The sequence below is a fragment of the Ictalurus furcatus genome, chromosome 20, assembly GCF_023375685.1.
Source record: "Ictalurus furcatus strain D&B chromosome 20, Billie_1.0, whole genome shotgun sequence".
NCBI lineage: Eukaryota > Metazoa > Chordata > Actinopteri > Siluriformes > Ictaluridae > Ictalurus > Ictalurus furcatus.
The window spans coordinates 6,493,257-6,506,425 of record NC_071274.1 but is presented as its reverse complement, the minus strand read 5'-3'; the positions used below and the strand labels follow the sequence as shown (position 1 = coordinate 6,506,425).

The window sequence follows — 13,169 nt, the reverse complement described above, 5'->3', positions numbered from 1 at the left end:
TTGAATGTCAGGCTTTGATCAAGTTGTTGGATAGTTACATGAGACTAACAGTCATTCAATTCAGAAATTTTGAAAACTGGTAGGTTTGGTTTTTTTTCATATAACATATTTATTGTAGGGGTGCACAGTGGCTTAGTGGTTAGCACGTTCACCTCACACCTCCAGGGTCCGGGGTTCGATTCCCGCCGGGGCCGTGTGTGCGGAGTTTGCATGTTCTCCCCGTGCCGTGGGGGTTTCCTCCGGGTACTCCGGTTTCCTCCCCCAGTCCAAAGACATGCATGGTAGGCTGATTGGCATGTCTAAAGTGTCCGTAGTGTATGAATGGGTGTGTGAGTGTGTATGTGATTGTGCCCTGTGATGGACTGGCACCCTGTCCAGGGTGTACCCCGCCTTGTGCCCGATGCTCCCTGGGATTGGCTCCAGGTACCCCGTGACCCTGATGAAGGAGTAAGCGGTAGAAGATGGATGGATGGATATTTATTGTAGAACATGTAAAACTTCACCATGTAAAGGTGATATATATATGCAAGATGTATTACCCCCCATGCATCTGGTCAGCTGTCTTAATGAATAATGGAATGATTGAATCAATATCTAAAGAGCTCATTAGCAGAATGTCCCAATGTACTATTTTACAACTGTGTACTCCTACAATGAGGGAAGTTAAAAGTCTAGTCTATAAAAATGTTATTAAATGTAAGTGCTGTCCGAACATGCAAAGCTGAAATGAATTTAAGCAATGACAGCAAGCTGACCTCTGTTAACACCAGACCAGGCTGCCTAGCCGGAAACCACTGACTATCACCCGCTGCCCCCTTCCCCACACACACACACACACACACACACACACACACACACACACACACTTTGTAACTGCACCCCACTGGTTTCTAATGCATTGTGAAATAAGAACCGTGCTATTCTTTAATCAATCCTTTTACTCTGAAAACGACAACTAAGTGTGTTTTGGGTCAATAAATAAATAATTCAGCATATCTTTTTACATTGGCAATTATTTTGATTATAAATTATTTTTTTAATAATAAAGTAAGCACTATTAAAAATGGAACCCTTTGCTTATAGATTGAGTGTTATGTTTGATTGCAGGCTTGATTTCCAGCCAGCCGTGTGTGTGTGTGTGTGTGTGTGTATGAATGAGAGAGTGTGATAAAGGGTAGTTGTGTGGGGGGAGGAGGCAGTAAGACACTGCGCAGAAACACACGGGTGGGCTCGGCAGGAAGTGATGAGGTCACAGAAAGCGAGGGAGAGAGGGGCGGGTGGAAAAGAGAGGTGGAGAGTAAGCAGAACGGGAGCAATGTGACATGCTTTCAGAGATGAGCTCAGCTCTGGGGGGCGTGGAGAACTGTCCAGAGAATTGCCTCTCCTCTCTTGGCCGCCGGCCCTGTTTTGTTTTTCGACACCGCCGTGTTTTGCTAGAATGAGCTCAGCCTAGACGCTGTCATGGTGGGCGACCTGTTTTTATGGGGATTTTGCTGTCTAAAATTGTGGAAAAGGGATAAGAAGGTAAGATGGCGTTCTTCCTTTCTTCTTAGGTGTCTGTCAGGATAAACCTCTCAAGACTTCTCCCCGGGTTCACGCATGACATAAACTATTCATGCGAGACACATGGCGACAGAGGGGGGAAAAAACAGATAGCATGTCCCGAGGGATATTCTTTGGGATGCTGCATTTAGGGAATGGCTTTGAATATTCATGACATGCGACATGCGATCCTTGAATTCTGAGTTTTAACAAGCTATTATTTTGAGAATCTTTTATGATCTATGAAAACATACCGTGGTTTTGGGTGGGACTGCATTTCTATAAATGGCCCATTTGCTGAAGATCTTGACCTGATTTTGTGCCTGTCTGGCAAAATTTTCATACGCCAGCTCCAGTCTTGGCCCGTCTTTTACTGCTGTACTCAGCATCAAGTCATCCATTATGCATTTACATGGCATAATTTGAGGTGTTATCCTCAGTTATCCTTATGACACCCTTGCTAGAAGGATTGCAGCATTTCTCTTATTTCCAGCTTAAATATTAAATTGTGGGTGCCTCTTGAGTGTCCTTAATCATTCACATGCCCAGACAGTCCCATGTGTCCAAATTACTTTCTGCATCATCCATTATCAAGGTATTTATGTCTGAGCTTACAACACTGATGTCATGTTTCTGTGTAGCCTTTACAGCTGCTCATGATATTCACTGAGTCACACTGATACACGGCCACGCTGCATCAGCCTTGATTTGGAAAATCTCCTTCTAATGCATCACTACTCTCCATCTACTTTGTTTATATAGATAAAATGAAAGAATAATGTGTGCTTCGTAAAGCTAAGATGAATGATGGAGGCAATCAGTGAGGGTATGTGGCCTAATAAATTTAACACTCAATAATTACAAATATCACGTTTCTATGGGAGGTTTAACTGACCTGGAGGAAGAACCCCTCTGAGAATTGTACTGGGAAACGTCTATATTTTACAGGCAGTGTTGGGAAGAGTGAGTTCAGCAGTTATGGGTTCATGCTAGAGACCACAAGGTTTAGAATTCAAATCCTAGATCTGCCAAAAGGCAGAAAATAACCCTCAGCTGTAGACTCTTGGGTTGGATCCTACCTCACTTGGATAAAGGATCCTAAAGGCACTTGATATTTCAACGAGACCTAATCCCCAAAGTAGGACTCTTCCAAGATGAGCAATGTAAAAATGTATTCATGATATATTTATACCACAGTGCTGGCGAAGTCTTGATTCCGATTGGTCAGAAGGTGTTGATTAATGTTCTATAACGGCATCTCTGACAGAAGTGCTGGCTACAAAACAAATCACAAAGGTTTATATTAATGTGCTCATTCTATTACATAGTCATTTCTATAGTAACAACTTGGACATGGTATAAGATCCACATAAACTGATTAAAAACCATGTGTGATTTGATATGGTACAGTTTTCTGAGAGATCTTTATTTAGCATTTTTAGGAAGGAGTCTCTAGTGTCAGTGCTTTGTAACAGTTATGACCTTTGAAAGTGTTCAGGATGCAAGGGTTATGGTTTTTTCTAACATGCCAAGCTGTATATTTTTGTCTTCTTAACTTTGAGAGGAAAAAAAAAAGAAGAGAGACTGGTTAGGGAACTACTGTTTATATCTGTTTATAATAAGTGATAACAGGAAGTAACTTGCTTCAGGGACAGTCCACAGCATGAAACATGACTACAACTGGATAAAATGTATGACGTGTCATTCTTTAATAAATAAATAAATAAATAAAATGTATGTATGCTGGTTAGCATTAGCAAATTGCTGTAGTATAAGAGAAATAAAACATTTTGGAACATTAGGGGAAAAGAATCAACTTTGAGGTGGTAACGGCTTTACATCAGGCTGCACTGCATCAACCGTGGCATCATTGTTTTTTTTATTCTTTATTTAGCAGTGGGTTACTTTTCCGTATGAAAATGAAAGGAATGCAATGTGTATGCCGTTTTTTCTGAGTCATGGTGGAATTTTATTGCCATTTTAACCTCTACACATTAATGTAATAGTATTATGTCAGTAAAATCTCAGTTTTTATTTACAATTGACTGAGTAACTATATAAACATTAAGCTATGCTGTAGGTTTTTGACAAACATTTTTTTTGTTGTTGTTGCAATGGTTAGCTTTATCGTTGTACACAAACATAACCTCAAAAAACAGTTTACTATGTTCAATACATGGTGTGACATCATATGCAGGGGAAAAAAAACAAATAAATATGCAAGTATTTAAACATTCAGTAAAATACAGTCATACATGTAGCAGGTGAAAATTAATAGATCAGTCTATGAGTCATAAATGTGTCTGTTCATAGTGAAATACTAGATATGTCTTGTGGAGAGTTGCCAACATGAAACATTTTAGTTTTTGGGGAAATTCCAACACAACCTGTCAATGATGTCATGTTTAAAGCAGCAGCAGAGACAGAAAAGAGTGATCAATAGATACGCTATTGTGCCGAACTAGAATTCATTCATTCATTCCTTCATTTGCAGTTCCTTCCTCAATTGTAAGCTTTTAACAGGATTTTATTTTAGTGTGCAAGAATGCTATAAATAAAAGTCTGTCTCTATTTGCAAATTGAACACTGAGGTCCGACCTAAATAAACATGTTTAGGTGATTATCTCAAACCTTGTGAACCATCATGTCCTTCAGACTGGGTGTATCTGATTCATACTTTGGGTGAAATGTTTCCCTTAAATACTCCCCCACCTCCTCACTTCACTTCACTCAGCAGCACATTCTTTGTATTAGAGCTTTCATAGCTGTCACCGTTCACCTCTTTTATGTTTCATAGACTTGAGGAATTAACAAAGAGGAACTTGACCTTTTTGAAGCACATGACCATAAGCACTCACACAAGAAGGGAACTTTCCATATCAGTGTATCGTGGAAAAGATGGATTTCCCATAAACCCTTATCCAATTCTTATCCTTGGTTGGAAAGTGTGTCAGTGTACAGTTTGTCTGTATTTGTGAGAGCCGAATATCAGTGAGAATGATGGTAATTGTGAAACAGTAAGAAGGTTTTTCTGGAATCCAGGAAGGCGTAAAAAAAGAGCCAAATGGATTTCTTTCAGTTACTGAGGTTAAGGTTATGTTTAAGTTAAAAGTAGTCGGCTATGTGGCTATGTTTATCGCTTTATTGGGCCAAATGTCCCCATAATAATAAAAATGTGGTCGCCATGAGCATTTATTTAAAATGAAGGGGGAAAAGCACCAAAAGTTTTCCTTTTGGTATAGGCTTAGCGTTATCAAGCTGTGTTAATACAGAAGTCAATACAAAAAGCTTATAGGCTTACAAGAGTGTGTATTATGAGCTGAAACATTTTCCGGCTAAAATCTAATCTCATTGAGACAGAAGAGAGATACAGATGTAGACTAATGGACCAATGAGTCTAATGGACCTTATGGTCTCTGTCTTCTTCCTGTGACCTTGATGAGTTATGGAGTGTGTGTTTGGACTGCCTGGCTGTCCCTCCTACATGCATGGAAAACAGTTGTTCATGTTGTGAAGCCACATGAGATGCTGTTTTTCGACAACTGCTTTATTACAGAAGTGCTCAGTGTGTATTGTGCACACATGCTGGTCAGCCTGTATGCTTGTGGTCAGCCAGTTGTTATTTACTGTGGTTAGGCATGGGGCCTGACAAATGGTTCCCATGAAATGTTACCATCGATGGAGAAAGAGGAGGATAGCATCATGGCTGCTTCCTGTAATGGTATTTTGCTGTGTTCACACCTTTGTTGTGGCTGAACACTGAAGTAGCTTGAGTTTTGGGCAGATCTTGAGAATGTTTACTATGCCAGAATTACTCACTGGTTACTTTATTGATTAGGGACGCATTGATAGCATATTTTTCAGTCCGAGTACAAGCACATGTTTTTGGTACTTGCAACCTACATAGCAGTAAGCCCTCAGGGACACCACGGAACATTTTATTTAGCTCTGTTTCTGTTGTTTGCTGCAACATGCCACAAGCAGTGGACACCTCATGCTGAGTTTTATGTTTAAGATGCTATGGTGTTTAAATAGGATCTGTAATAACGATGTCTGACCTGAGCACGCAGAGTGAGCATGGTCATTAAAAATAAGCGCTTGGTGCTGTGAATTGTAGGCAATGTGTAGACATGCCACAGAGCTCAGTGCTCACCGAAATGAAGTGATCTCTTGCACAACCGTTTTTCTGCAAAATACAATAGTAGTTCATGGAAACAGCTGTTTGCATTTCTTTACTGACTTCTTGGAATTCACTTAAAATATGCAACACATTTGGATGGAAATTGTAATGATTTGAATTTTTCAACTCTGTAATGTATCTCAGCATCTAGTAATGTATCAGTATGAAGGCAGTTTATTGAATTGTATCATTGACAGCATGATAATATTGACAATTGCAATCTGATTGGCTGTCCACTCCTCCGTGTATACAATGTTAAAAGTTTTGTTTGAAGCAGTTAGACATCCTTGCATTTTTGCCAATGAGGTTAACAATATCAGTCAAACTGCATCGTTCTGTGAACATATGTAGTTCTTGGCCACAGTTAATGATAAAGCAAACCAGACTTGCTATGCAATAATATACAAAAGGTTGTAACTTAATTTATTACAGCATCAGTATTATATTGTCATACTGCCCAGCTCTGTCCTTACTGTTTACATCCCTATTTCCAAAAGAGATTCAATTTAATGACCTTGTATTTGTGAATGCTATACTTTTAAGCCAGCAGGCCTGATAAAAACATTCGGAGAGTGAAGTCATGATGCTGAAATGCGTTCAGCAGAATCTGCTGACTCATACTTGCTGCTCTAAGATGAGCCATTTTATTTCAAGCTCAGCCAAAGCCTCCATATTAAGTCCATGTCCAAGGGATTATGCTTCATAATTTGGGCATCGTTCTACCTCACTTAGCTTGGGATATTGACTTTATATCCAAAGACATTGGGAAATATGTAGAAGCTTACTGTAAAGACTGTGATGATTGTGAGTGTGCTGTATCCTTACACAAAGATTTGGTTATATTCAAATATAACGTATATTATGAGGGGTCACACAAGTTAAGTTGCCGTGTTTATAACTCGGCTATTGGCTGGATGTCAGAAGCGTGTTTAAACTGAGTGACACGAGTGAATTTGTATGCCAGTGAGATTCTTATCTGCTTGAATGAGCAGCGTCGAGATCAATGAGCATCGATTTCTGTTTGAAGCATAATTAGTTTTTGCTGACTGTTGGATTCTAGGGGTCTATGTGTCATGTCTGCAGGCTTAGATCTGTTTTCTAAATTCAGCTCTTGCTTTTATTTATCTTACTTTGAAGCTTGATGATGGTGCCTTGTGACCCAAGTTCTCTGGGATAGGCTCCAGGCTCCACCCATGATCCTGTGTAGGATAAACAGTATGGAAAATGGATGGATGGATTTTTAAATTTTTTTTTTTAGATCCAGATCCCGAAGAAGCCAGACTCACTTTATAGCCTTTCGGCCACAAGAGCAGGCTCATGTTGGGTGAGGAGGCCTGGTGCGCACTTGGCATTCCAGTTCATCCCAAAGGTGTTCAGTGGGGTTGAGTTCAGGGCTCTGTACAGGCCACATTGATTTGTATATACTTATTAAAGGTGCTTCCGGTAAAATTGGTTTCTCTTCTTCCTTTTCACCTTCATCTGACAAGTTTTCATATTTTATGTCAAAAGTCTTTATTTCGTTTGTAATGTCCGCTGATCATGTCGCTAACAATACTGTAGTAACCGTTTCGAACTAGGAAGTGGAATTTTACGTGGCGAACACACACGTGTGGAGTAATACACACAGTGCAACGTCCCAATGCAGTTATAGGAAATATAGGAACTCATGGAACGCCGCTGAACCAATCACATTAGTGGACTGGACCTAACGTTAACTTTGAAAGACCTCTTTGTGGAGAAGTTTATTTAGCATTTAAGGAAGGAGTCTCCAATGTCAACACTTTGTAAGAGCCAGAGATACAACTGTTCCTTTAGGTTTTCAGACATTAAAAGTCTTCAAGCTGCTTTCTGATTAACTCCAAGAAAGGAAAAAAAAAAATAGAGGCTGAGGGAACAACCATCTATAGCTGTTCGAATGCAAGCGATAACAGGAACTGACTTGTTTCGAAGACAATCTAAAACACTAAGTGTACCTATAAATGGACCAAACGTATGATGTAATTTTGTCTTGTGTGTTTTTTTTTTTTTAATGAATAAATGTTAGCTTTGGCAAATTGCTGTGCTATATGAGGTATAAACATTTCAGGATATTTTGTAGGAAAATAATTAATATTCGTTTATTATTTTCTTATAACAACATACCCCCTTTGTTTTTATTCTTTACTTGAATATCTCTAAGATCTTAATTCACTGTTAACTGTTTTTTTAGGTTGCAGGTGAGCAGAAGTATCACCCGGAGTGTTTCACCTGCCTGAACTGCCGCACCTTCATCGGAGATGGAGACAACTACGCTCTGGTGGAGAGGTCCAAGCTCTACTGGTGAGTCACACTGAAACCGTCAACCTGATATCTGAATTTGAAATCTATTCAAGCTTCACAGCATTTCTGGTCAATGAATATCTCAGAGTACTTCAGTTACTTTTGATTTGGAATGCAGCAAGTAGAGTCACCTGGCTTGTTCAGACAAGTAGAGGATTTGTGTGTGATAAGAGCTTGGTTTTGTGACTTGGAAGCATTACCTGGTGTTATGTTCTTTCAGAAATGAATGTCTGCATTGTAGTAGAGGAGCGGGTTTGTTTGGATTGCTTACTCAGATGGAATCAGGTGTTAGAGCAGAGAAAGCAGTCAAATGGAAAATGCAGGAACTAGAATCCAGGAAAAATGCCCAAGTCTGAATAATGCCATATTAAAGATTTAGTATTTAACCATGTATTGTAGAAAATGTATATAGCTCTAAAAAAAATTATCCAGCATATGCCACTGATCTAACGTTTAAAAAAAAAAAAAAAAAAAGTGATATTAGGTTTTACTTTTGTTGCATCCATCCATGCGTGCAGTACTGTGCAAAAGTCATAGACACATGCAAAGAAATGCTGTAAAGCAAAGATGCCTTATAAACTAATGAAATTATTTACTAATGTTTATTATTCTATTATTATATTTATTATTATTTTGAATATTATAACATGCAGTAAACAGTAATGAACTAAACAAAGTCAGTATTTGGTGTGACAACTCTGCTTCAAATAAAGAACATTTCAAATGTAACATTTGGAATAATAAAATGTTTTTTATACTGAAACAAACATCTATAATAATTTTTTTTTAAACTTTATTTTATATTGCACCTTTAAAAAGGCTTCTCAAGGTGATTTACATGGGGAAAAGAAAATAGAAACAGAAGTACATAGCATAAAGCAAGTTATATAAGCATGTATCAATAACAGTTAACAATAAAATACAGTTGAAAAATAATAACAATACTAGTAATAATAAATAAAAGTCATCAAGTAAAAGCTATCCTAAAGAAAAAGGTTTTGAGAGAAGATTTAAATACACTGAAAGACGGGGCTCCTCTAAGATCAGATGGTAGTGAGTTCCACAGGTTTGGAGTATAAGAAGAAAATGCCCCATCACCAATAGTATATAAACGAGTCTGAGGGACAGTTAAAAGACCAGAATTATGAACTATAGCACAATTTGTACTCAAAAAATATTAAGGTGCCCCTAAGACTTTTGCACAGTAGTGTACACATCCATGTTACTGATCAGATTTGTTTGTGTCTTCTTCTAGTGGACATTGTTATTATGAGACCATCGTGACCCCTGCGACCCTGCCTGATTCTCCATGCTCGCGAATCCCTCACACAGTCACGCTGGTGTCTATTCCAGCCTCCACAGATGGAAAGCGTGGATTCTCTCTTTCCATCGATCAGGGAAGCAGCCCAAACGGCTACAGTACTGACTACAATCACACAGTCCGCGTGTCCCAGTAAGTGTGTGCATTTTAAGGCTATTTCTAATATTGTATTATAATGGTACAGTGACAGTGCTTTTTATTTGTATATGGACATATTCATACTGATAGGAAAGCTAGAAAATGGAAAAATTTTATTTTTTGGAGAAAAATCCAGTTTTCTTCATCAGGTTAATGGCTGATTCAGTCAGCTAATCAGCTAGTTACTCTCGCTTCTTTCTCACATATCACGGTTGTTTTACAGTAATAAAAAAAATATCTGAACTGATTGTCATTATAAAAGTATAGAGTATAACCAAATAAAAAAAAGATTCATAAAAATGGATTGCAGGATGCATTTTATAATTTATTTGACATTAAATACATCTGGAATAAATGATAATTTAGAATAAGGACCTTTTTTATATAATCAGTACAAGTAAAATCTGTCCTTTCAATCATTTTCTGTAATTTGTCTGTCCCAGGTTGTATGCTTACATGCAGAATTCTGATAAATATTGTAACTAGTCTACTATTGCATACTCCATACATATGACTTTATATCACTTTTTCTTTTTGCCTGGTTCCATGAAGGAAAACTGCTTGATTTTTTTTTTGTTAAATAAGAACTGCACATTACATTAAAAAAAAGAAAAGAAAATAATTACTTTTTGTTACTGAGGTTAAGGTTAGGTGTAGGTCTACACATGGTGTTAATTAGCTGCATTAATAATTATGTCAATAGAAGGTCCTTACAAGGATACTAACACAAATGTCTGTATGTATGTGTTAAGGGTGGATTCTGAGTGCATCAGTCCAGATGTGAAGAATGCCATACATGTTGGTGACCGTATCCTGGAGATTAACGGCACCCCTATCCGGAATGTTCCAGTTGATGAGGTATTGGAAAAACGAGTGTATGGAAAAAATACGTAGTCAATCCTCCTGATAGATGTGTGTGTGTGTGTAAACAAGCGTACATACTGAGATAAATAACCTTGGTGCTGAACATTTGTCTCCCCCTTGTGGCCTGCACTTTAGATTGATTTGCTCATCCAAGAGACCAGTCGACTCCTGCAGCTCACCATCGAGCATGACCCCCTTGACTCTGACAACCCCAGCAGCTCGTTTGAGGATCAAGTGGACGGACCGAGCCCACTTCCTGAGAGACACAGCCCGGTTCCACCAATCACACAGCCACCGAATCACGACATCAACAACCTGCGCTCCCGCATGATCACGTCAGTCCAGCTCACTTCACTCTTTACTCTTTGTTCACTTGCATTAGAATGCGTCCTTATTAGTGCATTTCTATTCCTTCTAACCAATAACATGTGAATGTGAATCTGAATATGATGAATTAACTAATTTCCTCATGTCCCCTCTGTGTCCAGGCGTAGCTACAGTATTGATAAGTCACCATGCTCCAGTAATTCTGCGTCTCCCATGTCTCTGAGGAAGGACATTGGGCGCTCCGAGTCTCTCCGTGTCGTAACAAACCGCACGCACAGAATCTTCCGGCCATCTGATCTCATCCACGGAGAAGTGCTCGGAAAGGGCTGCTACGGTCAGGCTATTAAGGTAAATACACTCGTACACTTTGCATAACAGCACCGGGCTTGGTGTATCTATTAAATGGAAGCGAGAGCTACTGCTTTGTGGTAAACAAATGAACAGAAGAGGTCTGCCTGATCGTAAACACAGTTCTTTTGTTCATTTCCTAAGAATAAAAACATAATACAAATAGAATAATGAAAGGTTGCCTGCCTCAAAATGGAGAAGAGTTTTTCTGAACATTGCCAGGAGGTGGCAGGAGTGAGACAGAAATGGAAAAGCAGGTGGATGAGTCTATATCCACCTGGTTTTGTGCAAATATTCAGTTTATTTAAAAGAAAATCAGAAAGAAAAAAACAGATATTTAAAAACCAGTATAGAATAAAAGCCATAAAAAGCCACTTCCTTCCTGCTACAATGGGTAAGCTGTACATTTGATTGTAAATGGCCACTATATTCAAGTTTACGAACTTGGTATTATATGTGACAGTTTCAACATAGCCTTACATTATAACTTAAAAAGTCATCAGACTGATATATTGACAGAAGATATTGTAATACCACTAAATTGTTTATAAATAAAATGAAATATTTAATGCTAGAAAATATGGTATTAAATGAAAGATTCATTACTAAAATTCTGGTAACAGAACAACCGCACAGAATAAACGGATGCCAAGTGCAAATATAATAGAGGGATAAATTCGCCACTTTATTCTAAACTACATTTGCTTATTTATCTAGGCTTCAAATCGAACTAATTTGAAGTTCTCTGCATCTCCACACGTCTCGATTATGAATGGAATTTTTCCTGCTTTTCAGATCATGTTCCTGATTGTCTGGTAATGGTGAAATACATCACTGTCATATTGTAGCATTGCTCTATGGTGACTACACACTACTAGTTACGATGTACCTTAAGTGTATGTGGTGCAACCGAAATTCTATACAGTACTAATACTAAACTAGCAACTCTCAGTGTCTGGTCAGCTGGTGCAGCCGGGTCGTGCGTCTCCAAAGATCTGCTACAGCGATCATCTCAAAACTACTTTAACATCCTAGATATTTTCAGCATAGTTCGTACATTTCATGGATTTTGTCTGTATCTTGCATGTATACTGTAATGATTTATAATCCCTCAGAAGAGGATGGGTACCTCAAGCTTCCTTTCTCATTCTATTTCAGAGTTTTCCCTTTCCACTAATCCGGATATCTGTAAAGCTGTTTTCGCATAATGTCTTGCGATTATCAACTATACAGATATGATTGAATTGAATGTGAATTGTGATAGAAAATTTGCCTATTGATAAAGCAGTAAGAAAACTTGAGAGAATTTGCAATGAAAATGGGTTGCTTTAAAACAAATAATGACAAAGCCAGAGTGTGCGCCAGGTTCTGAATGACTGGGTGTGTTATGCTGGGTGTCTTTGATTACATCATCTCTAAAGGATGTTCCGTTGACAGCAGTTCATGGAAACAGCCAATGATTCAGTTTGCTCAATCTTTAGAAATCAGATTAACACACACAGACAGACACATTCACACACACACAGACACACACACACACACACACACACACACACACACACACACATTGGCAGACAAATTAATCAGCTATTATGTCAGCTTCAAGCACTATATATGATATTTTCAGCTTTGCTAAAGATCTTGTGGTTTGTGTGTGTGATCAGGTGACCCACAGGGAGACGGGTGAGGTGATGGTCATGAAGGAGCTCATTCGCTTTGACGATGAGACCCAGCGGACCTTCCTTAAGGAGGTAAGTAATGTACACCACCATCATCCAAATCCTACAAACTCAGCTGTAATGGAAAACAATAGTTATATATTTTTTTAACCTACCATTACTTTTGGTTTTATTTCTGCAATATTATACATTTATAAGTTGGGTGAATACATCAGTTTAAAAAACAAAATCAGTAAAAGTTTGAAAGGTCTTAAGTAGCCTACAGTCATTGCTATGAATTGGAAAATATACCGGACTTATTGAAGAAAGTTAAGAAATTTTTCATTTCCTCCTATGCAAGAAAGAATTCTTAAAGTTAAAGAAATAAAAATAAAAAAAGGAATGAGATGCTAATTCAAATTTAGGTATTTATGTTTTAGTGGTGCAAAGTTTCCCAATTTTCTTCTGAAAT

General features: G+C 38.2%; 1 protein-coding gene across 2 annotated transcripts in view; it reads left to right on the top strand.

The window, feature by feature from the left end:
• The window catches only part of limk1a (LIM domain kinase 1a), a 66,932-nt gene that overhangs the window by 44,241 nt on the left and 9,522 nt on the right, over positions 1–13,169 (top strand). For both annotated transcript variants that reach the window (XM_053651239.1, XM_053651240.1), the window contains 6 exons: positions 7,932–8,041; positions 9,297–9,494; positions 10,253–10,358; positions 10,500–10,699; positions 10,853–11,039; positions 12,704–12,790. In XM_053651239.1, coding sequence (XP_053507214.1) covers positions 7,932–8,041; positions 9,297–9,494; positions 10,253–10,358; positions 10,500–10,699; positions 10,853–11,039; positions 12,704–12,790 — 888 coding nt within the window. The remainder of the gene's footprint in view (positions 1–7,931; positions 8,042–9,296; positions 9,495–10,252; positions 10,359–10,499; positions 10,700–10,852; positions 11,040–12,703; positions 12,791–13,169) is intronic.